This window comes from Eleutherodactylus coqui, chromosome 5, assembly GCF_035609145.1.
Source record: "Eleutherodactylus coqui strain aEleCoq1 chromosome 5, aEleCoq1.hap1, whole genome shotgun sequence".
Lineage (NCBI taxonomy): Eukaryota > Metazoa > Chordata > Amphibia > Anura > Eleutherodactylidae > Eleutherodactylus > Eleutherodactylus coqui.
Window position 1 is genome coordinate 95,458,173 of NC_089841.1, and position 22,840 is coordinate 95,481,012.

The 22,840-nt window shown below is 44.0% G+C and overlaps 1 protein-coding gene across 4 annotated transcripts in view; it reads right to left on the bottom strand.

Moving 5' to 3' along the window:
- Nucleotides 1-22,840, bottom strand: part of ARHGEF28 (Rho guanine nucleotide exchange factor 28) — a 205,320-nt gene that overhangs the window by 136,673 nt on the left and 45,807 nt on the right. For all 4 annotated transcript variants that reach the window (XM_066602904.1, XM_066602905.1, XM_066602906.1 and 1 more), the window contains exons 3-4: nucleotides 11,394-11,541; nucleotides 9,071-9,364 (exon numbers count right to left, since the gene is read on the bottom strand). In XM_066602904.1, the coding sequence (XP_066459001.1) occupies nucleotides 9,071-9,364; nucleotides 11,394-11,541 (442 nt within the window). The remainder of the gene's footprint in view (nucleotides 1-9,070; nucleotides 9,365-11,393; nucleotides 11,542-22,840) is intronic.

Here is a 22,840-nt window from a genome sequence, read left to right on the forward strand (position 1 = left end):
CAAGATACAAGGTAGTCATACGGCATCGGTAAGGTCTCTACCAGGCAAAGTTTTCAAAGCAGACTGGGTTTTAAGATGTGCTGCTCAAGCTCTTTTGAAGAAGCAGAAAGAGACGGGTAACGTTGAGGACCGTGGACGCAGCGTAGAAGGTGAAAGACACATCACGCTTACTTCTCTTTGAAATTGGAAGATGTCCATCAGTGTCAATAGTTTACAACTAGCAGAAACCAGTGGGACCCAAGTATACCCCATCTACTGTTTGGAGAAGTCTCTCCAGAAGTGGTCTTCATGGAAGAATTCCTGCCAAATAACCACACCTTTGATGTAGAAACAAGACCAAGCGACTCATAAATGTACGAAAAGATAGGGACTGGGGTGCAGAAAATGGAAGCAGGTGCTCTGGGCGGAGAAGTCAAAATTTGATATATTTGGCTGTAACAGAAGGCAGTTTGTTCACTGAAGGGTTGGAGATCGGTACAATAATGATATCAGCAGGCAGCAGTGAAGCATGGTGAAGGCTCCTTGTAAGTTTGAGACTGTATTTCAGCAAATGGAGTTGGGCATTTGATCAGGATGAAGGATGTGAGCAAGCCTACATCCACAGACGATCTGTGGTTAGTTCTTCAAAAACTGTGTGCAAGTCACCCTAGAGGAATAGATGCTGTTTTGAAGGAAAAAGGGCGGTCACACCAAATATTTCTTCTGTTCATTCACTTTACATTTGGTTAATTGACAAAATAAAACTATTAAAATGGGCTATGTCATTTAAAAAAAAAAAAAAAAAAAATACATCTCTAGTTACCTATTCCTTCCCTGTCAAGTTTCCTTGCAGAGGTCAGACGAGCAGCAAACCCACGTCAATCTGCTACCGATGGCCTAGCCTGACCAACTAGGCAACCCTTTTAAGGAGCGTTTTCGTATTATCGCTTATTAGCCAAGCAGAACAATTTTTTTTGGCCTGTTGGGCTCTCAAAGAATGTAGTCAACTCCTAGTAAGGGTGTATTTAACACGGGGCAGTCTGGGTACAGTACAAACCATATCAAATGCCACATCAGCACCTGTGTGTCGCAGGTTTGCCGCATTTGTAGTCTTTTGCTGCAGGCAAAACAGAACTTCCTTAAAACTTTTTTTTTTTTTTTTTACTGCATCCAAACTGCTTTGTGAATGCACCCTTATGAGGCTGCTGTATTCATGAGGGGTCCTTCTCTTGCCCCTCTCACCAGTGATTATTCCCTTAACAGCACGACATACAGTTAAGTCATGAAAGTGCGGGGTTTGTATGGAGCGGAATCGGGAGCTGCCTGCAACAGCCGCAATCAGCGTGAACGGTGTGTGCGGCTGTTTACCTTTTAAATGTTAGCAGCCTGTCAGAATGCGATATATTGCAATACTATGGTACTGCATTTTACTCAGAGTGATCAAATGATCGCAAGTTTAAAAAAAAAAAGAAAAGTGTAAAAATTAGTTTAGCCCCTTCTCTCCACAGGACGTAAAGGTACGTCATGGCAGTGGGGTACTTCCCGTAACTGGGGGTACGCTTACGTCATATGGATAGCGTGAGATCAGAAGAGATCTTGAGCCATCTGGCAGCGGGACCGGCTGTCACTAATAGCCGGCCTCCCACTGCAACAGCGGAGGTGCATCAGAGATGCGACCCCCGCTGTTAACCTCTTCCCTGCCGTGATCTATGTAGATCGCGGCATGGGAAGGGTTCGCAGAGCGAGCATGCTCCCTCTGTGACGTCATCCGGATCCCTCTGTGACGTCATTGGGCTCTCGTGATGTAACTGCAGAGAGCCCGGCTGGTTGAATGGGTAACAGGACGCCACCTGCAAGCGTCCTGTATTACCATTGCCTATGATCATTTTAACAAGTGATAAGGCATTGCAGGAGAGAAGTCCTGCAATGCCTTATCATAGCGATCATCGGTGCTACAGTGTAAGTCCCCCAGAGGGACACAAATAGTGTAAAAAAAAACATACCAATGCTTACAATAAGTTGAACACGCTTTTAATTCTACACGGCAAAAAGCGTTAGAAAAAAAACGCTAAAAAACTGAGGCAAAATGCTAATTTTTAGTATTTTACCTCTCAAAGAAAGCAATAAAATTGATCAAAAAGCCAGAAGTACCCCAAATGGTACTAATAAAAACTACAGCTTGTCTCGCAAAAAATAAGCCCCCACAAAGCTCTGACACAGAAAAATAAAAAAGTTATAGGACTTTGAATGCAACGATTTAAGAGGAAAAATTTTTTTTTCTGAAAAACGGGTTTTAATTGCAGAAGGGGAAAAACCTAAAAACAAATAAGAATTTTGGTATCGTTATAATCGTACCGACCTGCAGAAAAAATGTATTGTGTCATTTATACTGCATGATTAACACTGTAAAAAAATATATATATACACTACCGTTCAAAAGTTTGGGGTCACCCAAACAATTTTGTGTTTTCCATGAAAAGTCACACTTATTCACCACCATGCGTTGTGAAATGAATAGAAAATAGAGTCAAGACATTGACAAGGTTAGAAATAATGATTTGTATTTGAAATAACATTGTTTTAACATCAAACTTTGCTTTCGTCAAAGAATCCTCCTTTTGCAGCAATTACAGCATTGCACACCTTTGACATTCTAGCTGTTAATTTGTTGAGGTAAGCTTGTGAAATTGCACCCCACGCTTCTAGAAGCATCTCCCACAAGTTGGATTGGTTGGATGGGCACTTCTGGCGTACCATACGGTCAAGCTGCTCCCACAACAGCTCAATGGGGTTCAGATCTGGTGACTGCGCTGGCCACTCCATTACCGATAGAATACCAGCTGCCTGCTTCTGCTGTAAATAGTTCTTGCACAATTTGGAGGTGTGTTTAGGGTCATTGTCCTGTTGTAGGATGAAATTGGTCCCAATCAAGCGCTGTCCACTGGGTATGGCATGGCATTGCAAAATGGAGTGATAGCCTTCCTTATTCAGAATCCCTTTTACCCTGTACAAATCTCCCACCTTACCAGCACCAAAGCAACCCCAGACCATCACATTACCTCCACCATGCTTAACAGATGGCGTCAGGCATTCTTCCAGCATCTTTTCATTTGTTCTGCGTCTCACAATCGTTCTTCTTTGTGATCCAAACACCTCAAACTTGGATTCATCCGTCCACAACACTTTTTTCCAGTCTTCCTCTGTCCAATGTCTGTGTTCTTTTGCCCATCTTAATCTTTTTCTTTTATTGGCCAGTCTCAGATATGGCTTTTTCTTTGCCACTCTGCCCTGAAGCCCAAAATCCCGCAGCCGCCTCTTCACTGTAGATGTTGACACTGGTGTTTTGCGGGTACTGTTTAATGAAGATGCCAGTTGGGTACCTGTGAGGCGTCTGTTTCTCAAACTAGAGACTCTAATGTGCTTATCTTCTTGCTTAGTTGTGCAACGCGGCCTCCCACTTCTTTTTCTACTCTGGTTAGAGCCTGTTTGTGCTGTCCTCTGAAGGGAGTAGTACACACCGTTGTAGGAAATCTTCAATTTCTTAGCAATTTCTCGCATGGAATAGCCTTCATTTCTAAGAACAAGAATAGACTGTCGAGTTTCAGATGAAAGTTCTCTTTTTCTGGCCATTTTGAGCGTTTAATTGACCCCACAAATGTGATGCTCCAGAAACTCAATCTGCTCACAGGAAGGTCAGTTTTGTAGCTTCTGTAACGAGCTAGACTGTTTTCAGATGTGTGAACATGATTGCACAAGGGTTTTCTAATCATCAATTAGCCTTCTGAGCCAATGAGCAAACACATTGTACCATTAGAACACTGGAGTGATAGTTGCTGGAAATGGGCCTCTATTCACCTTTGTAGATTTTGCACAAAAAAAACAGGCATTTGCAGCTAGAATAGTCATTTACCACATTAGCAATGTATAGAGTGCATTTGTTTAAAGTTAGGACTAGTTTAAAGTTATCTTCATTGAAAAGTACAGTGCTTTTCCTTCAAAAATAAGGACATTTCAATGTGACCCCAAACTTTTGAACGGTAGTGTATATATGGCAGAATTGAGGCGTTTTCTCTTCCTGCTATCATAAAAAAAACTAATAATAAAAGTTTTACAATATAGTGGCACCGATAAAAACTACAGTTCGCCACGCAAAGTCCTTATACGGCCACGTCGACGGAAACTTTAAAAAGTTATGGCTTGTGAAAAATTGAGACAAAAATCCGCCAAAAACCCGTGGGTCCTTAAACCCAAAATAGGCCATGTTATTAAGGGGATTAAAAAAGTTTTATTATTAGATAAAATAAAAAGTAAAAAACACACCATGCACATATTTGGTATTGCTGCATCCATAAAAGTCTGATCAAAGTAACACATTATTTATTCTTTACAGTAAACGTCAGAGAAACGAAATACAAAAAACACAAGAATTAGGCGTTTTTTATTTTTTATCTCCCGATTCCAAGAAAAAAATAAAAATAAAAAATTCCTATGTACTTCAATACCAATAAAAATTACAGAACATCCCGTAAAAACAACCCTTCATAAAACTATGTTGATGGAAAAATTTAAAAAGTGGTGGCAGAAAATTTTTATTTTTTTTCCAAAGAGATTTCACTTTTTAAAAGTATAACAAAAAATTATTGCATTTCTTTTCCATGTGTCTCCACTAAGAATTTTATTTTTCAGTTTTTCAGTGTATTATATGTTACATGAAATAGTAACACTGAAAAATGCTACTCGTCCCACAAAAAAAGGCTTCATCCTAAATCTGGGTTCACACGGGACGGATTTCCGGCGGAATGCTCACAGATTGGCTGCACCGAAAATCCGCACAAATTTCACTGGAAAACCGCAACAGCAGGTTTTGGAGCGACTTCGCCGCCTGCAATTCGGCTGCGGCCGTCTCTGCCCATAGAGAGAAGAGAGGATGCTGCAGAAAAATGGACATGCTGAGTCTTTAATTTCCGCATTGTTTTTCCGCAATGGATTGGCTGCAGCGTGTGGACGAGATTTTAGCAAAATCTCATCCACTTTGCTGGCTAATCCCGGGATTAGGAGCCAAGGGCGGAATCTCCATGCGGACAATCCGCACTGAAATTCCGCAGTAAATCCATCCTGTCTGAACCCAACCTTAAGGTGTTAAAGGGATGCACATACAAAGCAGCCAGCCAATCACTGGCAAAAGCGGCGAGTAGAGACTCCCCTCATGAATACATCAAGTGCCTATCTAGCAGTCCAGAAAGCTCATTGATAACGTGTGCCGTTTGGACTGATAGGACAGGGGACCTTGGAGAAACTGGAGAGCAGAGGGATGATATGTCAGCTAATACAATAATATTACAGCATATCCATCAGCATATTTCACAACTTTGAGCCCATATCACTCTCTGGAATAAACCAGGGTCAGATACATAACTGCATCTGAAGGACTTTGGTTGGGAGTTCACACAGTAATTACTGCTGGCATTGATCCAACAACAACTGGAAGCATCTAGAACTTCTAGGTCGAAATGCTTTGTGGACTATTTTCCACATCCAATTACGGTTATCACTAACAGTAGCATGTGAACTCTGATGAGGAGGAAAACCCCATGGTGGGGAGAGCCAGGGTTTGCTTTGCTGTGATGGAAACCTTTTCAGAGTAGCGTAGTGTTAGGCTCGCCCCCCCTTGCCCAGCTGCACCCCCTTTCCAACTTCTCCTGTCCTAGAATGGGTTTGCACTGGCTGCTATGCTAGTCCTGAAAAACCCCTCCGATTTCTGTTAGAAACGTTTAAGGCCAGCTGCACACAACCGGGGCGGATTCCGTGTGCAGAAGCCCGCAGCAGAATCCAACCCCGGCTCCCGGCCAGCGTCCGCACATACCTGTAGGTTTCTTTGTTCTTCTGTACTATGGATGGACCCGGTGGCTTGGCATCGGACATGCGCAGTACAGATTTTTCATTTTTTTGAAATCCCCTGCTTTTCTGCGACTTTTCCGCAATCTTAATTGTGGAAGGGCTGCAGGTCGGACGGCTTCCACTGAATTAAAAGATAGAGCATGCTGCAATTTTTCCTCCACAAGCAGAAAATCACAATTGATTTCCTACGCTGGCGTGTATGAAAAAAAAAAAAAAAACGGGTTTCCATAGCATGCTATGGAAAGTATTGGCTGCGGAACCCGGAGGCGGATTCTACAATGCAAGTCCGGTCATGTACAGCCGGTCTAACTTCTGCCAATGACCCTCGGATAGAACTCATGTTGAAATTAAAGGGGTTGTACAGGATTAGAAAAACATGGCTGCTTTCTTCCAGAAAGTGTGCCATAAACGTCCATAGGTCATCTCTGATTGCAACTCCACTCCATTGTACTTTTTAATACATTTGTCGTATTTACGCCAGCACATACTTAGACCACTGAACGAATCACTATTTTAAGTAAATATGCACCAATGACTTGAAATGTTGAAAGCCTCGGGAAAAAAAAATTTAAAAACAAAAAAAGTTTAAAGGTTTTTCCCATTATTCTAAATATAGTTTAACAGACAGACCTGCATAAAATACTGACGTCAGTCATTCAATTTCTAAAAATACACCTTTCAAAAGCTACTGCCTTAAAGGGGTTATCCGGTTGTAAAGCGTTGCTGGCTTCTCCTCAGGATAGGTACACTGCCTGGGACTCCTGCAGATCAGTCCAGCATTTTTGTGTATGGAGCTGATTTCTGCAGGAAGCAGACAGCTCCATGCACACTGCAGTGGCCAAGGTTGGTATTACAAGCTAAGTTCCCATTCATTTTATTAGAAAATGTATCTACAGTACCAACGCTGACCACTACAGTAAAAGAACGGAGCAGTCTGCTTCTTGCAGAATTCAGTTCTTTACACCAGTGCGCTGGCCCGGTAAACAACTGATCAGCAGTGGGCTCGGGCAACCCCTGCCAATCTACCGTTGATGAAGTATTCTGAGAATAGGCCATCAATATTTTACAACCGGGCAACCCTTTATCTGTGCACCATTGATTACTATTGATAACATGGAGCAGTTGCATCCCCCCCCCCCCCTTTTGTTTTTTCCCTCGCCCTTTTTAAAAAATCATAACTTTTAGTTATCCATCGACGTAGCTGTATGAGGGCTGGTTGTATTTTTCAATGGCATTATTTAATGTACCATATAATGTACTGAAAAACTTTGTAAAACATCTAAGTGGAGTGAAATTTAAAAAAATAAAACAACGAAATTCCACCATCTTTGATTGCATCTTGTTTCTATGATGCACACACTGCTACATGATAACTTTATTCCATGGGTCAATACGATTACTGACATACCAAATTTATGTAATTTAAAAAAAAAATTTATTTTATTTTTTTTTATTTTTTTTGTGCCAGCATCTTCTGGCAGCCATAATATTTTTATTTTTCTGTTGACATAGTTGTGCCACGGCTCATTCTTTTGAGGGACGTCCTGTAGTTTCTATCGGTACCATTTTGAAGTACATACAACTTTACGCTCACTTTTTTTTACATTTTTTATTGGAGAGGTCCTGACCAGAAAAGGGCAATTCTAGGGTGGTTATTTTTTTATGACGTTGGCCATGCAGGGTAAAAGAGCTTTATGAATGCAGCGATGCAAAAGATGTTTTGGGGTTTTATGATTTCAATTCTTTTTTCTAAATACAGCAAAAGGTTTTTTTTTAACCATTACCTTTTATTTTTTTATAATTAAATAAAAAACTTTGAAACCAACTTCATCTCATCGCGGGGGGGGCAGTGCGAGACCCCCAAACATCAATATGGGTATTTAAATGCTGCTGTCAGAATTGACGGTGTCATTTAAAGTGTTAACAGCTCCAGTCAGCAGTGCTGTTTATCAGAGCTTACCACGAACCTCCAGGACATAAATATACATCCTGTAGCATTAAGGGGTTAAATAAAAAAATCATAATTTCACCAAAAGAGCACAATTTCTAATGTCACACTCAGTGACCAGTAACCTGCTGTGTATCATAATAGTTTTTGCCATTAAACGTTGAAGTAACCTGTGCACAATGTTCTGTCGCTGAGCCATGACAACCAGGAAACAATGGGCAGCATAAGCAAAGCAGGAAGTTCATGGGGACAGGAAAGCAGAATGATGCAGGCTTAATCACCTACTGTCTGATTCTGCTTACCTCTTGCAGTGTGACTCACACCACTTTAAATTATTAAAGAGGTTGTCCAGGACTTTTACTACTGATGACTTATCCATAGGATAGGTCATCGATATTTGATCAGTAGAGGTCCTGCCGATCTTCTGATCGCCAGGCCTACTGTCAATGCAGACAATACTGGAAGCAGGTAGCACTGTCTATATTGCAGAGGTCAGAAAACAATGTATTAATTTAAACTTTCAATTCCCTATAATCAAATTGAACTGGCCCACCACAGTCTAGGAGGACCCGGTGGGCCCAGACTCAAAGGTTCAGCAAAAGAGAAAGCCACTTAGTGCTGACTTTGGAGCTAATCACTTGCCACGGAAGTTTATTCTTTAAGTGAGGATTCACAAATAATATGCATTAAACATTTTTGATCTGTCCTGTGTGCACTACAAACTATATGATGCAATGAATACTGGAGGTGCCCATGTTCTGTTTAGCTGAGGTTGAGTGCAGAAAGTTCTATATCTATGCAGGTATTTCCATTACACAAATGGAAAAATGAGACTAATGTATGGGTATTATTGTATCTTGCCACCACCGCCACAGGTAGGCAGTCAAGATACAAGAGATCTTCAGAAACTGTAGAATGTAGATATTGGGCAACACACACTAAAAGGAATATACAGAATTCTTGGAGTCCATAACAATGATCCCCTCAGACACTGCTCCATGCTCTTTCAACCAAGACAAGTGCTACCATACTTTTGATATTGTCCATAAGGCCATACTGCGGTAATATATGGATGCCTACTGCATCATCCCACAAGTGTTCTTAGATGGTACATCTATCTCATTACACCACAGTTGTATACTCAGTGCTGTAGAAGCTCGGATCTATAACTATAATGGATGTTCGTTAAAAAGTTTTATTTTTATAATACACATGCAAAACAGAATAGTCTATGGGCAAACTTACCAGACTGAGCATATGATCCCAAAATATTCCAAGAAGGCGTTAAGTCCTCATGTGCTAAACACAGCATCATATTCCGGTCTAGCAACTGTAGGTCCTGAAGGCTCACATCAAACTGTTCAAGTATGCTCTGATGGCTGGAAGACGTTAGACCATCACAATGGCTTTTAAGAGAGTGTGATATGCTGCAAGCTCTGTCCCTCACATAGGAGATAGATGTGGAGGCCACAATCACTGGAGAATAGCCATGAGTGTGCATACACACCGCCACACTTAGTGACTCCGGGCAATTGTGACCTATGTAACAAATGCAAGGGAAAGGGAAACTTTGTTAGAGCTGGTGAGACATCCGCTTTGTACTACATGAGCTTAATAGGTTTGTTTTAGTTAGCAAATAAGCAGAACATATATCTGTATACAGAAACCTTTGATAAAAGTCCAATTTTCTTACAAGTTGGAACTCTCAATGTTAGAGGGCCATGTCAAAAGTTTTGATCAGTGAGGATCCTTATGCTGAGATGTACATACAAGCCTATGGATCCATCTTCAGTTACTCAAGGAGAGCCAATAAGGAACGAAGACAGTCGAAGGGGCACAGTGTTCTAGTGAGTGCTGCTGCCCCTTAAAGGGGTTGTCCCGCGAAAGCAAGTGGGTCTATACACTTCTGTATGGCCATATTAATGCACTTTGTAATGTACATTGTGCATTAATTATGAGCCATACAGAAGTTATCAGAAGTTTTTCACTTACCTGCTCCGTTGCTAGCGTCCTCGTTTCCATGGAGCCGTCTAATTTTCAGCGTCTAATCGCCAAATTAGACGCGCTTGCGCAGTCCGGGTCTTCTTCTTTTCTCAATGGGGCTCCGTGTAGCTCCGCCCCGTCACGTGCCGATTCCAGCCAATCAGGAGGCTGGAATCGGCAATGGACCGTACAGAAGCCCTGCGGTCCACCGAGGGAGAAGATCCCGGCGGCCATCTTCAGCAGGTAAGTAAGAAGTCACCGGAGCGCGGGGATTCAGGTAAGCGCTGTGCTGTGTTCTTTTTTAACCCCTGCATCGGGGTTGTCTCGCGCCGAACGGGGGGGGGGGGGGGGGGGGGGGGGGGGGGGGGGGGGTGTTGAAAAAAAAAAAATACGTTTCGGCGCGGGACAACCCCTTTAAACTGAGCGACCAGCAGGGGTCCCAGCACACCATCCCCACTGATCAAAACTTTTGACAACTACTCTTAAGTTATTATGTAAACTACTTAAGTTATTCAGTAAATCTAATAAAGCTCATGGAATAGAGAAATTAAAAGGCTTGGCCCATCTGTCCGATTATTGCATATGATCATCATTGGATGGGTGGTGGAAATCACCCTTTAGGGACGTCTGGGTTCCCATTAATGAGTCAGAGTAGAGAGTTACTACAATGAGTGACTAAACCTAATCATGTATTAACTTGAATGGTCACCCACGCAATACTACACATTTGCCAAAAAGTGGCTGCATACAGCAGGTTGTCAGGGGTTCGAGACGCCAGACTTTCAACGTAGAGCTGTTCAGGTAGGTGGCTTCAATTATTAGGATGTAACCGAATCCTGCTTGTAAAATTGGGTAGGGAGGATACCTGAAGGCCCCCTATAATGGAGTTGACTTTCATGATATTAGAGTGATGATGAGAAGACCAAGATTTTTAAGGATTTCAGGAAGTGATGTCAATAGAGCATTTACAAAACAGTGATCCACTTTAGAAAACCCATTTATAAAACACCCTTTTAATGCATCCTCTGCTAATAAAGTAGAGGACTTTCATTATGAACCTACATAAGTCAGAGTAGAGAGCTGCTACAAAAAGAGTGTCCGTCTCTGGAGGACCCAAAGTGTTTATGGATTAGGTAGACAGCCTACCTATGTTAACTGGAGCTATACTAATACTTCATTTCACCTGTGGAGGCACTGTAGGAAATTGCCCACTTAGTACCAAGGTTTATTCTGCAGATGACAGCAGATTGCATCAAAAGTCCCAGTTGTAAGCCAGTCAGCAATGAGCTTATCTCCAGGGGGGACTTTAAAAAGGTATAGTAATAAGGGGGTGGTCACTTTAAAGTAAAATTGCCTTCATGCCCATTTTAACTAAAATACAATGCTGTATTTTTTTCCACAGCAGCCTAAGAAATGACATCCAAGCACTAATTGGCAGCACATTTGTTTCTATGTCCATTCTGATAAATGCAGCCCCTCATTTGCTAATCAAGTCAGACATTCTTGCATGCAGTGATACAGCGGACATGACAGCGGAGCGAGCATATCCTCAGTTCATTTTCCTTTAAGACAAAAATCTTCTAACCTGGGAAGACGGACCTCAGGGAGTTCGCACTGAGGCGTTCAGCAAACGAAACATGCCTGTGACTGGACCCATTGTAAACAAAGTAAAACTCGGCGTCTTCCGGGAGATGGAAATCTTCACCAAACTGTGCAAATACCATCATCTGACCCTGGAAAATAGAACAGACAGCACATTGCCAAATAAATCTAGAAATCTTTACTGCTAGCTAAATACAAAACTTGTATTTGAGGGGAAAACACATTTTTGTATGTTAACACTACATTTGTGCCAGGGACACTTGCAGGGCTGGAGTCACGGGTTTCAGCCGGCTCAGAATTTCTACATTTTCCCCATGTTTTATGCATTTCTTTCTAAACTCAAAAACCCACTGTTGGGTAAATCGGCTGCCTGCAAATTGGTCAAAGTTTGTGTGGTGTTCAGTGCAACACAACTGGTCTATGAGGTTCCGTTAAAGCAGTGATACCCATGCTGCAAAATGTATATTTTATTGTGCCCACCCCATAGAAGTAGCCATACAGAGATTTTTTTTGTAACATTTAACAGGATTGATAGTCAATTTTCTTCAGACACAGTGAAAACTCTAAACGTCCTAGCCTTGTCCTCTGAGGGAACTCTCAGTAGCTTAGCATCGGCAAAGATGCTGATAGACTCCCTACACTATCCTACCAAAAGTAACTGGGCACCAAAACCAAAAAGTAGTATTTATGCATGTTAATACTTAGTGAGGCCCCCCTTGTACCAAATGACGTTAGGTACTCTCAATGGCATACTTTCTGCCAACATTTACACTTCTGTAGGTATTTCCCTCCAGGCATCCTGCAAACATCTGGTGAGTTCTCTTATAGAAGATAGACACTGCTCACTTGCCCTGAGCAGACAATCCAGTTTGTCCCAAAAATGTTCAGTAGGGTTCAGGTTGGGACTCTGTGCAGCCAGTCCAATCATGGAACATCCATATCTTCAAACCAACAGTGTTGGATTAGGGACAAGACGCGTTGTCTTGTTGCAAGTATTGCTGACCATTCCCAAAATATTGCCACATTTTGGGCAGCACATTGTCTACAATGTCAAGGTACACCTGTGTTCATGGTTCTTGCCACTACAATCAACGGACCAAGACCATATTGGCAACTTCGTGTAGGAACTCCGTATACAGAAAAAACGCCCGCGCTCTTTGGGACCTGAACACCAGAGTCAGGCTTTGGACACCGTTATTTTCAAAGTTTTATTCTAACAAATCCTCTGTGCAACGCGTTTCATCGTTGTCCAAAACGACTTTATCAAGCACAATAACTCTAGCATCACATATTCATTGTATATATAGATAACTCACCCCTCGTTGGCAGCATCCCATTTGTTGCAATGATAGTGGGGGTCGGCGTCCCGGGCGTCCGTCTGTTACTGGCGCCATAACGGGATCGAATGTCAGTATAGTTCTTCCGGGTAGGTGACGTGTGCGAGGTCTGGGTGGAGCTACATGTACTGATGTTTCTGTTTGCGCGGCTATTGGTAGCTGAACTGTCATTCAGGTGACGTCTGATGTTTACGCTATTTGCGTTAGATACGTACGAATAGTGTGTAGCCTCTTATCCTAATGTTTGCCGCGATGTGTGTCTGTTGTATCCCTGGTAACCGAGTGTAAACGTTGCTTACGCAGTTAACGCAAGCAACGTTTACACTCGGTTACCAGGGATACAACAGACACACATCGCGGCAAACATTAGGATAAGAGGCTACACACTATTCGTACGTATCTAACGCAAATAGCGTAAACATCAGACGTCACCTGAATGACAGTTCAGCTACCAATAGCCGCGCAAACAGAAACATCAGTACATGTAGCTCCACCCAGACCTCGCACACGTCACCTACCCGGAAGAACTATACTGACATTCGATCCCGTTATGGCGCCAGTAACAGACGGACGCCCGGGACGCCGACCCCCACTATCATTGCAACAAATGGGATGCTGCCAACGAGGGGTGAGTTATCTATATATACAATGAATATGTGATGCTAGAGTTATTGTGCTTGATAAAGTCGTTTTGGACAACGATGAAACGCGTTGCACAGAGGATTTGTTAGAATAAAACTTTGAAAATAACGGTGTCCAAAGCCTGACTCTGGTGTTCAGGTCCCAAAGAGCGCGGGCGTTTTTTCTGTATACGGAGTTCCTACACGAAGTTGTCTTCAAGTGGGTCCTGCTAGCCAGCAGGACACAGGAGCCCAGCAGCCGCTAGGACACGCCAGATTGTCTTAAAGCCGACGAGGATGTGGAGGTGCTGGTGAGACCCCTTCACAGGGGTACTCGCCAGACACCGGGTGAGTCAAACTAAATCTCTTTTTACTCATCTATAGTTGTACTCTAATTCATTATTGGAGTAACCATAGGGAGAATATATAACTCCAAGCCAGTACGGGTAACGCCTCCCTGACATTTTTATTTGTATCAAGACCATATTGGGACCTCTGCCCTACTTAACTGTTGGCACAAGACACTCAGGCAAAAGTTGAACCCCCAGCCTCACCCACACACACAGGTACAAGCATCCGATTTGAAGATGGAGTAGAGCGATTCATCACTCCGTAGAACATTCTTCCACTCTCCAATGACGACACTACTTGCAGCATTGTAGATCGGCCGATGAATCTTCTTTGAGAGAACTTGTCAGATATTTGCAGGATGAATGGAGGGAAATACCAGCTGAAGTGTATCAGATATTAGTACAAAGTATACCACAGAGTATCATCTGATGTCGTTAGAGCCAAAAGGAGGCCCCACTAAATATTCATACAGACAATCCCCGACACACGGAACTTCAGACGCGTCCTGAAAACGCGCATACAAAATCTCCAGAACTACCATCCCCTCTTCAAGACGCCTGCAGAATAAGTTGGCGCTATACAAATAAAAATTATTATTATGAAATACGACTTGATTCTTGCTCAGGCATACAATTACTTTTCATAGGACAGTTGTATGCGTCACTCACACTGCCTTCAGTTCTATTGCAGCATGAGTAGGTCAGCAATCTGCACTATTCTTGCCGACAGCATGATAGGAACTGTGATAACCCCAATTGAAGTTCAATTGGGTCTACTGCGCCATGCTGGGTACAATGGATCCGGCAACGAGTTGTGGCTTCTGGCATAAACAGAGCAGAGTTTTACCCTGCAGAGTGTTACAGAGTAATCTTGATAGTTGCCGACATAAAATTGTATAAACTAATCAGCACAGAAGAGGACATTATTAGATTATAGATTATTCCTGGAAGTTGGAGGATTCAGCAGAGTAGTGGCAAATGAACTAAACGGAAGGCTATGCACTATACTAGGACAACAATTGTTCCTAGCACAAACTGGAAAAAAAAAATATTGGGCGGGGGGGGGGGGGGGGAGTAGACTATTGTTTGTACATGTTTTTTTGCACTTTATTTATTTGGCGCACATCATTTTGCAGATATTTATTATTTAGCTCAAAAAGAGTGCTTGCATGAGACAAGATGAACACTTTGGTTTGGAACTTGAAAATGGACATTATTAGGGTACCTCTACACAGGACATACTGGCCACAGAGGAAAATCCACAGCGTATCCACTGCAAAATCCACGTGTCACATGCAGATTCACTACGGATTTCACTCCTCTCGTTTGAAGTGCTGAAAGTGCAGCATAAATTGAGATTCTGCAGATTTACGGTATCTTCCCATGTTGTGGATTTTACTTCTTCAATTCAATTCAATGCAAGGGGGTGAAAAATATGCTGCAGATCCAACCCCAAAATCCACACCAAACAGTGTGGATTTTGCCACTGATTTGCTGTGGAAAAATCCACAGCAAATTCACCATATAGGAGTATACCCTCAGGGAATGTTCACACGGGGGAATTTATCCTGGAAAAATTCCTCATGAATCCCGCCTCTTAAATTCATGTCAAAAGCTGTGTCTTTTTGCATGGACCTGCATGTGGAATTTGCGTAGTCAATGGGAAAAACTCCTGTGCAGAATTTCAACGTGGAAAGTCTTGATTTCATGCGTTCGTGCATCGAGTAGAGATAGGTCACTTCTAGAGATGAGCGAGCACCAAAATGCTCGGGTGCTCGTTACTCGAGTCGAACTTTCAGTGATGCTCGAGAGTTCGTTTCGAGTAACGAACCCCATTGAAGTCAATGGGCGACTCGAGCATTTTTGTATACGACTGGTGCTCCGCTAAGGTTTTCATTTGTGAAAATCTTAGCAAATCACCAAAGTCATGTAAAAAACACAGAAATGGATAGGGCAGGCGAGGAGCAACATGCAGGGCTGCATTTCGGGCTCCGAGGTCTCACTATTAAGCCACAATAGTGGCAAGAGTGAGACCTCCCCCCCTCCCCCTGTCAGCATAACGATTGTTCTCCTCTGCCACAGCTGTAACAGCTGTGGCAGAGAAGAACGATGTTAGCCCATTGAATTCAATGCCAGCTCCATTGAAAGCAATGGGCTGCCGGCGAGCGCGGGATGAATTTTCGGGAAGGGCTTAAAAATATAAACCCTTACCTGAAAAAGAAAGATTTTAGTGTAAAAAAGAATAAAAATGCAGGCATTCTCTTCAATGGAGCCGCTGCTGCTGCCGGCGACTCCATTGAAGACAATGGTCCGCTGGCACACCTGAATTCTTTTTCAGGGAAGGGCTTTACATATAAGCCATTCCCTGAAAATGAATTAAAAGTGATTTAAAAAACAAAAAAAATAGATACTCACCTCCCTTCAGCTGCTCTCCTGCTGTCCCCTGCACTGTGGTGCTGAACTGCTGTCATTCAGCTGAGAGCTGCGCTGAGCCAATCAGAGGCAACACTCACCCATTCATGAATTCATGAATGGGTGTGAGTGAGATCTGCCTCTGATTGGTCAGGCTGTGACCAATCAGAGGCAGCTCATTCAGCAGGCGAGGATTTTAAATCCCCGGCTGCTGAATACTACAGAGAGCAGTTCAGGAGAACTGCCAGCTGGCCGCAGCTGAACTCCGTCTGCCGGGACCAGGTGAGTATATATTTTTTTTTTATTTTTACACATTTCTGGATGAATTGCAGAGAAGGGCTTATATATTTAAGCCCTTCCCGAAAATTCATTGTGCGATCGCCGGCAGCCCATTGCTTTCAATGGAGCCGGCTGTATTGCCGGCTCCATTGAATTCAATGGGCTAACGTCGTTCTGCCGGGACAAGGTGATTATGTTTTTTTTTTTACTTTTTACACATTTTAGGATGATTTTCAGGTAAGGGCTTATATTTTTAAGCCCTTCCCAAAAATTCATCCCGCGCTAGCCGGCAGCCCATTGCTTTCAATGGAGCCGGCTGTATTGCCGGTTCCATTGAATTCAATGGTCAGTGCTCGTTTAATCGAGACGAGCACCGCGTGGTGCTCGTCTCGAGTAACGAGCATCTCGAGCACCCTAGTACTCGAACGAGCATCAAGCTCGGACGAGTATGCTCGCTCATCTCTAGTCACTTCTTGATGCAAAAAGGCATGGAAATGAGTTTCCTGCATAAGATTTCGCCGATTGTCACGGCAAATTCCACATGTGGATTCATGCCAAAAACTACTTAATAAAAGAGAAACGTAATTTGAAGTGGATTTTAGTGGCGAAATTCACGTCGAATTTTTCCACTGTCAATTCCGCTATCTGCAGCATGTAGAGATTTTTTGAAGTTTCATCCACACGGCCCCTACTGCAATCGGCTGCGTATTTCTTACACGCAAATCTGCAGCAAAAAATACCCAGCATATATGCAACGTGTGAACATACTCTTAAAAGGAAGTCTAAAACAAAGACACAATTATGATAGAGGTAACATTGACTTTGGTACAAATAAAAGCAAACACATAGTAGACCTACATCGAGACTGTAAAGCTGGACAGTGCTCTGTTACCGAGCGGTGTATGTACCAATGCGCCAAATTCATAAGAATACACACAAATGGCTAACTGGTAACATTAGCAGACACCTCTATATAAACGGGCAGACACATAAAAATGACCTTTAATTTCTTGATTCACGGTAGTTTCAATACAATGTGGTTTATTCTTAGGAATCAAAGGTGCACATCTGAGTCACACGCAGCTCGGAATACTTCAAAAGTTCTTTTCATGCAATTTGCGTTCTATGAAAAGTCATTTAACAAGTTGTCACCGAAATCATTTCTCCAGCCAATTACATGAAACGTTAGAAACCAGGGACCTGAAGGCTGTTTGAAATTGGCTTAAAGAGAACATGACGGCATCCTTTCCTGGCAAGACTGGATGATTTAATGGTGTCTCACATTTCTCCTGAACTTCAGATTCTTCCCTGCCTTTTTAAAGCAGTGGGGATTTCTAAATACGGCAGATTTCGTGACGTTTATAGCTTTATAATGAGCCTGAGGGTAAGGCCTAATGCACACGGGCGGATTTGCATTGCGGAATCCAGAGCGGGTGTCCGCCTCCAGATTCCGCAGCAGATACCGCCCATAGCAGGCTATGGCAAAACACGATTTCATCTACACGAGAGGAAACCGATTTTCCACTCCTGGAGGAGAAATTGCTGCATGTACCAATTCTATGCGGACTCCTGATGGACGGAATCCATTGTAGTCAACGGAAGCCGTCCGACCCGCGGTCCTTCCACAATCATCATTGCGGAAAGGTCGCAGGATCCGCACCATCGCCTAGCGACAATGTGGCATTCTCTGTACTGCACATCCGCATACAGATAACAGGAAATTCATTCAAGTACGCTGGTCACCAGCCAGGCACAGGGTCGGATTCCGCTGCTGGACTCCGGTTGTGTGCATTCGGCCTAAGACCATGGACAATGTTTCCAAACAAAGGTGCTTATATTAACAGATCTGTAACAGAACATTTAAAAAAAACTAAGCTGGTAGGAGCATTCACAGACCTGCTGAGCCTTAAAAGGAATATGTCTCATTGAAAATGCCATTCATTCTGCAGGCCGCATGTTATAAAGCAGGAGGAGCCAAGCAAATATATAGTTGTGGGAAAAGATTCAGTAAAGCTTGTATTTTACACTTTTTTCACTTAAATAATTGTATTTTAGGCTAACAAATTTTGCAATAATGTTTAATAAAAAGTTTTACACGGTCTGTCTTCTGCAGCTTCTACACATCACTGCATACAGAAACTGCAGTCTAAGGGTGGCTTTACGCAGAGCTATTGTCCGAATTGCGTGAATAGAAGTGATCTGGTTTGTGCAAACAGCCACCAACAGGGTGACAATAATTGGTTCACTAGTCCCTTCATTTCAGCCAACCTAAAAGTAGGCAGTGGTTGAATAACCCTTTAACTAGCAGACATTTGTTAGGTTTTTTCTTCCCCCCCCCCCCATGTTCGCAGAGCTATATCTTTTTTACTTTTCCGTCAACATAACTATATGAGTGCTTGTTTTTTGTGGAACAAGTTGTATTTTTTAAGCATACCACTTTATGTACCATGTAATATATTGGAAAACTTTTCAAAAATGAATTGGGGTGAAATGAAAAATAAATGCAGACTTGTCCCGTGTAAACCCCCCCTAAGGGCCCTTTTACATGGAACGATTATCGTCCAGATTCTTGCTGGATCGTGGAAATAATTCATTCGCTTATCTATCATTGTCCAGTTTTTCCAGGCACAAAAATGAAATGACGATCGGCCTGTGTAAAACTCATCTATGAACAACTGCCTCTTCATTGTGAATGGAGATGGGCAATCAGAAGTGATCTCTGGCAGCTCCGCCTCCATTCACCAAGCGATCAGCGCACCTGTGTAAAAGTAAGGCGTGATTATTACTTGGACGACTATTGGGCACTTAAAGGAGATGTCTCGAGGAAGCAGTTAATTTTTTTTTTTGCCCAGTCCCCCCCATTAAACACACATTACTAAGCCCCCCTGTAAATGACATTTCTAGCTGGTTCGTACTTACCGTTCCAGCGTTTCAGCAAGTTATAAAAGTTTCCTCAAGATGGCCGCCGGCTCTTTCCCAGTCGCTCGCTGCAGCCCGACGTGCGCGCTCCCGAGACGCCGCCAGCTGTGTCTCCATGGCAACCGGACGCATCGCAGCCGCCGACCAGACGCCCCGCAGCCGCCGACCAGACAGCAGGTAACCGGCGCTAGCCCCCGGCTCCCCAGCGCTAGCTCCCCCGGCCTAGCGACAGCCCCCCCCCATCGCAGCGACAGCCCCCCCGGCCTAGCGCTAGCTCCCCCCATCGCAGCGACAGCCCCCCCGGCCTAGCGCTAGCTCCCCCATCGCAGCGACAGCCCCCCCGGCCTAGCGACAGCCCCCCCGGCCTAGCGACAGCCCCCCCCATCGCAGCGACAGCCCCCCCGGCCTAGCGCTAGCTCCCCCGGCGCAGCGACAGCCCCCCCGGCCTAGCGACAGCCCCCCCCCATCGCAGCGACAGCCCCCCCGGCCTAGCGCTAGCTCCCCCGGCGCAGCGGCAGCCCCCCCGGCGCAGCGGCAGCCCCCCCCCCCCCGGCGCAGCCCGGCGCAGCGGCAGCCCCCCCCCCGACCCATCACTTACCTGGGAGGCTTCTCGGGGCTGCTGGGCTGGGCTGGTCTTCTCCGCTGGGCAGCTCCAGTTTCTGCACCTTCCTCTAACAGAGGATGGTGCAGAATGGCCGCTGTAGCGCGCTCCCGAGCAGTGACAGCTCGTCTGCGCATGCGCAGAAGAGCTGTAGCGGGGAGCACACTGAAGCGGCTCGTGCTGAATGGAGAAGACCGGACTGCGCAAGCGCGTCTAAAAAAGCAAGCTGCCAGCGAATTTAGACGGAACCATGGAGACGAGGACGCTAGCAACGGAGCAGGTAAGTGGAATAACTTCTGTATGGCTCATATTTAATGCACAATGTACATTACAAAGTGCATTAATATGGCCATACGGAAGTGTATAACCCCACTTGGTTTCGCGAGACCACCCCTTTAAGTGCCTGACAATTGTCCCATGTAAAAGGACGCCAAGTCTTGATAGGATAACCTTTGTTGTGATTATACATTAGCGGATAATGTCTCCTCTCCTGCTTGTTCTTAAAGGGGTTGTCCCGCGCCGAAACGTTTTTTTTTTTAACCCCCCCCCCCCCCCGTTCGGCGCGAGACAACCCCGATGCAGGGGTTAAAAAAACAACCCGCACAGCGCTTACCTGAATCCCGGCGGTCCGGCGTCTTCATACTTACCTGCTGAAGATGGCCGCCGGGATCCTCTGTCTCCGTGGACCGCAGGGCTTCTGTGCAGTCCATTGCCGATTCCAGCCTCCTGATTGGCTGGAATCGGCACGTGACGGGGCGGAGCTACACGGAGTCGGCATTCTACACGAGCGGCCCCATAGAAGACTGCAGAAGACCCGGACTGCGCAAGCGCGGCTAATTTGGCCATCGGAGGCCGAAAATTAGTCGGCACCATGGAGACGAGGACGCCAGCAACGGAGCAGGTAAGTATAAAACTTTTTATAACTTCTGTATGGCTCATAATTAATGCACAATGTACATTACAAAGTGCATTATTATGGCCATACAGAAGTGTATAGACCCACTTGCTGCCGCGGGACAACCCCTTTAAGACTGAAAACTAAAGGCCCATTTACACGGAGTGATGATCGCTCAAAAATAGCTAAAAAGCGATCGTTCGAGCGATAATCATTGCGTCTAAATGGCGGCCATCGTGCACTTTTTGCGCACTGCTAGCTGATCGTTAAATTCAGGTCAACCTAAAAATCGTCATGCGGCCTTATCAGCAGTTCTCCACGGGAAGTGCTGATAGCATTGTTTCCCATCGAAGAACAAAGGAGCTGAATGCAGATAAGAGCCCTCGGGCTATTAACTGTGTTCAGCTAAGGCTTCATTTGCACGCTTAATTGCTCTTAAGTAGCTGAGTAGCTAGTTAATAGTTTATGCAAAATGATTGCTCAAAGATGTCACTCAAACTATCGTTTGAGCGATCATCGCTCCATGTAAATGGGCCTTAACTCCTTTTAACTCATATTGCAAAAATGATAGTCAGCCTAGAATGCATGCATTTAAGCAAAAAATAAAAATATATAAAATAGAAATATTTTATATATATCTTTGGCCCCTAAAGACCTCCACAGTCTTTAAATCTCTGCTTATTCTGAGCAGTCCTATCAGTGACCAACAGCTATTTCTGCATGCAGTGTCATGCACAGCTGTCAGTCACTGCTAGGACCTCCCACTGGACCTCTAGGCCCAGAGTAAACTGAAATGTAAAAGAATAAATTACAAGTTCTACTGAATCTTTTCCCACAGCAATATATAGCAATCAGCTTGGCTCCTCCTGCTCTGTAACATGCTGCCTACAGAACGGACTGCGTACAAAAATGGTTATTAGGATCCTCCAGTGTATATAAAACAGGTGACGACTCCCAGCAAGTTATTGTCTGACCTGCTCACCAACTTTTTTTTTTTACTATATGTTAAAGTCAGTTAGGTGTTGCCCTTCAGACAGTCAGAATAAACATGTGCCATGTTGCATCCAGTGCAGGCTCCCCAGAGCAGGGATGGGTGGGGAAGCCTCTTGGCAGATGTTATGGCACCCACAAGCTAGGTGCAAGTCATTTATCATATACATACAAGATCATCTACAACAGGCTCATATACATACAAGATCATCTAAAACAGGCCTTTGGTGGCAGATCATACATAGCTTTACGATGCCCTTTATTGATTTATAGGGATTCCTGATTCTGTCTTAAAGAAAGAATAGTATTGTCAACCTGAACTACTCCTATTTGATAGAAGCGCCCCAGCATCTCTTATCACCTGACCCCCAGCAAGGCCTCGTGGCACACGAGCTGTTAGACACATTCCAAAACTGAATCTTCAAACTATCAAATTAAAGGGATGTACCCAACTCGACCAAACATGGCTGGGAAGGGGACACTGCTGTCCAGGAGGTGTTCTGGAGGACAGAAACAGCCGAGCATCACTGGGGTATGCAGGTTCCATAACACTCAGACGTGAATGCGAGATATGGAAACAGCATAGTACAGCGAGCTATGCAGTTCACAAATATTGACAGCAGCAGAAACCACATAATGTGTAGTCTAAGTGGCCAAAATATACAACTGGACACACAGTTCAAGACAGGTGCAGGTGCTAGAGGTTGGACCCGCACCTGTCAGACTTTTATGGAGTTTACTGTGGTTATGCAATAAAAGTCGAGATGGGAATACCACGTTAGGGAAGGTCCGTCAACCAGTATTCCCCAATTACTAACAATGCTGGGACATATTTTCTTAGAACTGTGTTCTGCAGTTCCTCTCTTACTCTTCCTGGTAATGTATGAATAAACTGACAAGTAGGTGTTACCATTCGCCTTGTCAAAGTGGTTTGTCTCTACACAATCGAAATGAACACCCCCAACTGCTAACTCCCACTTTCTAAATTATTCATAAGTTTCTAGGAGTAATAGAAGAATGGCACAAT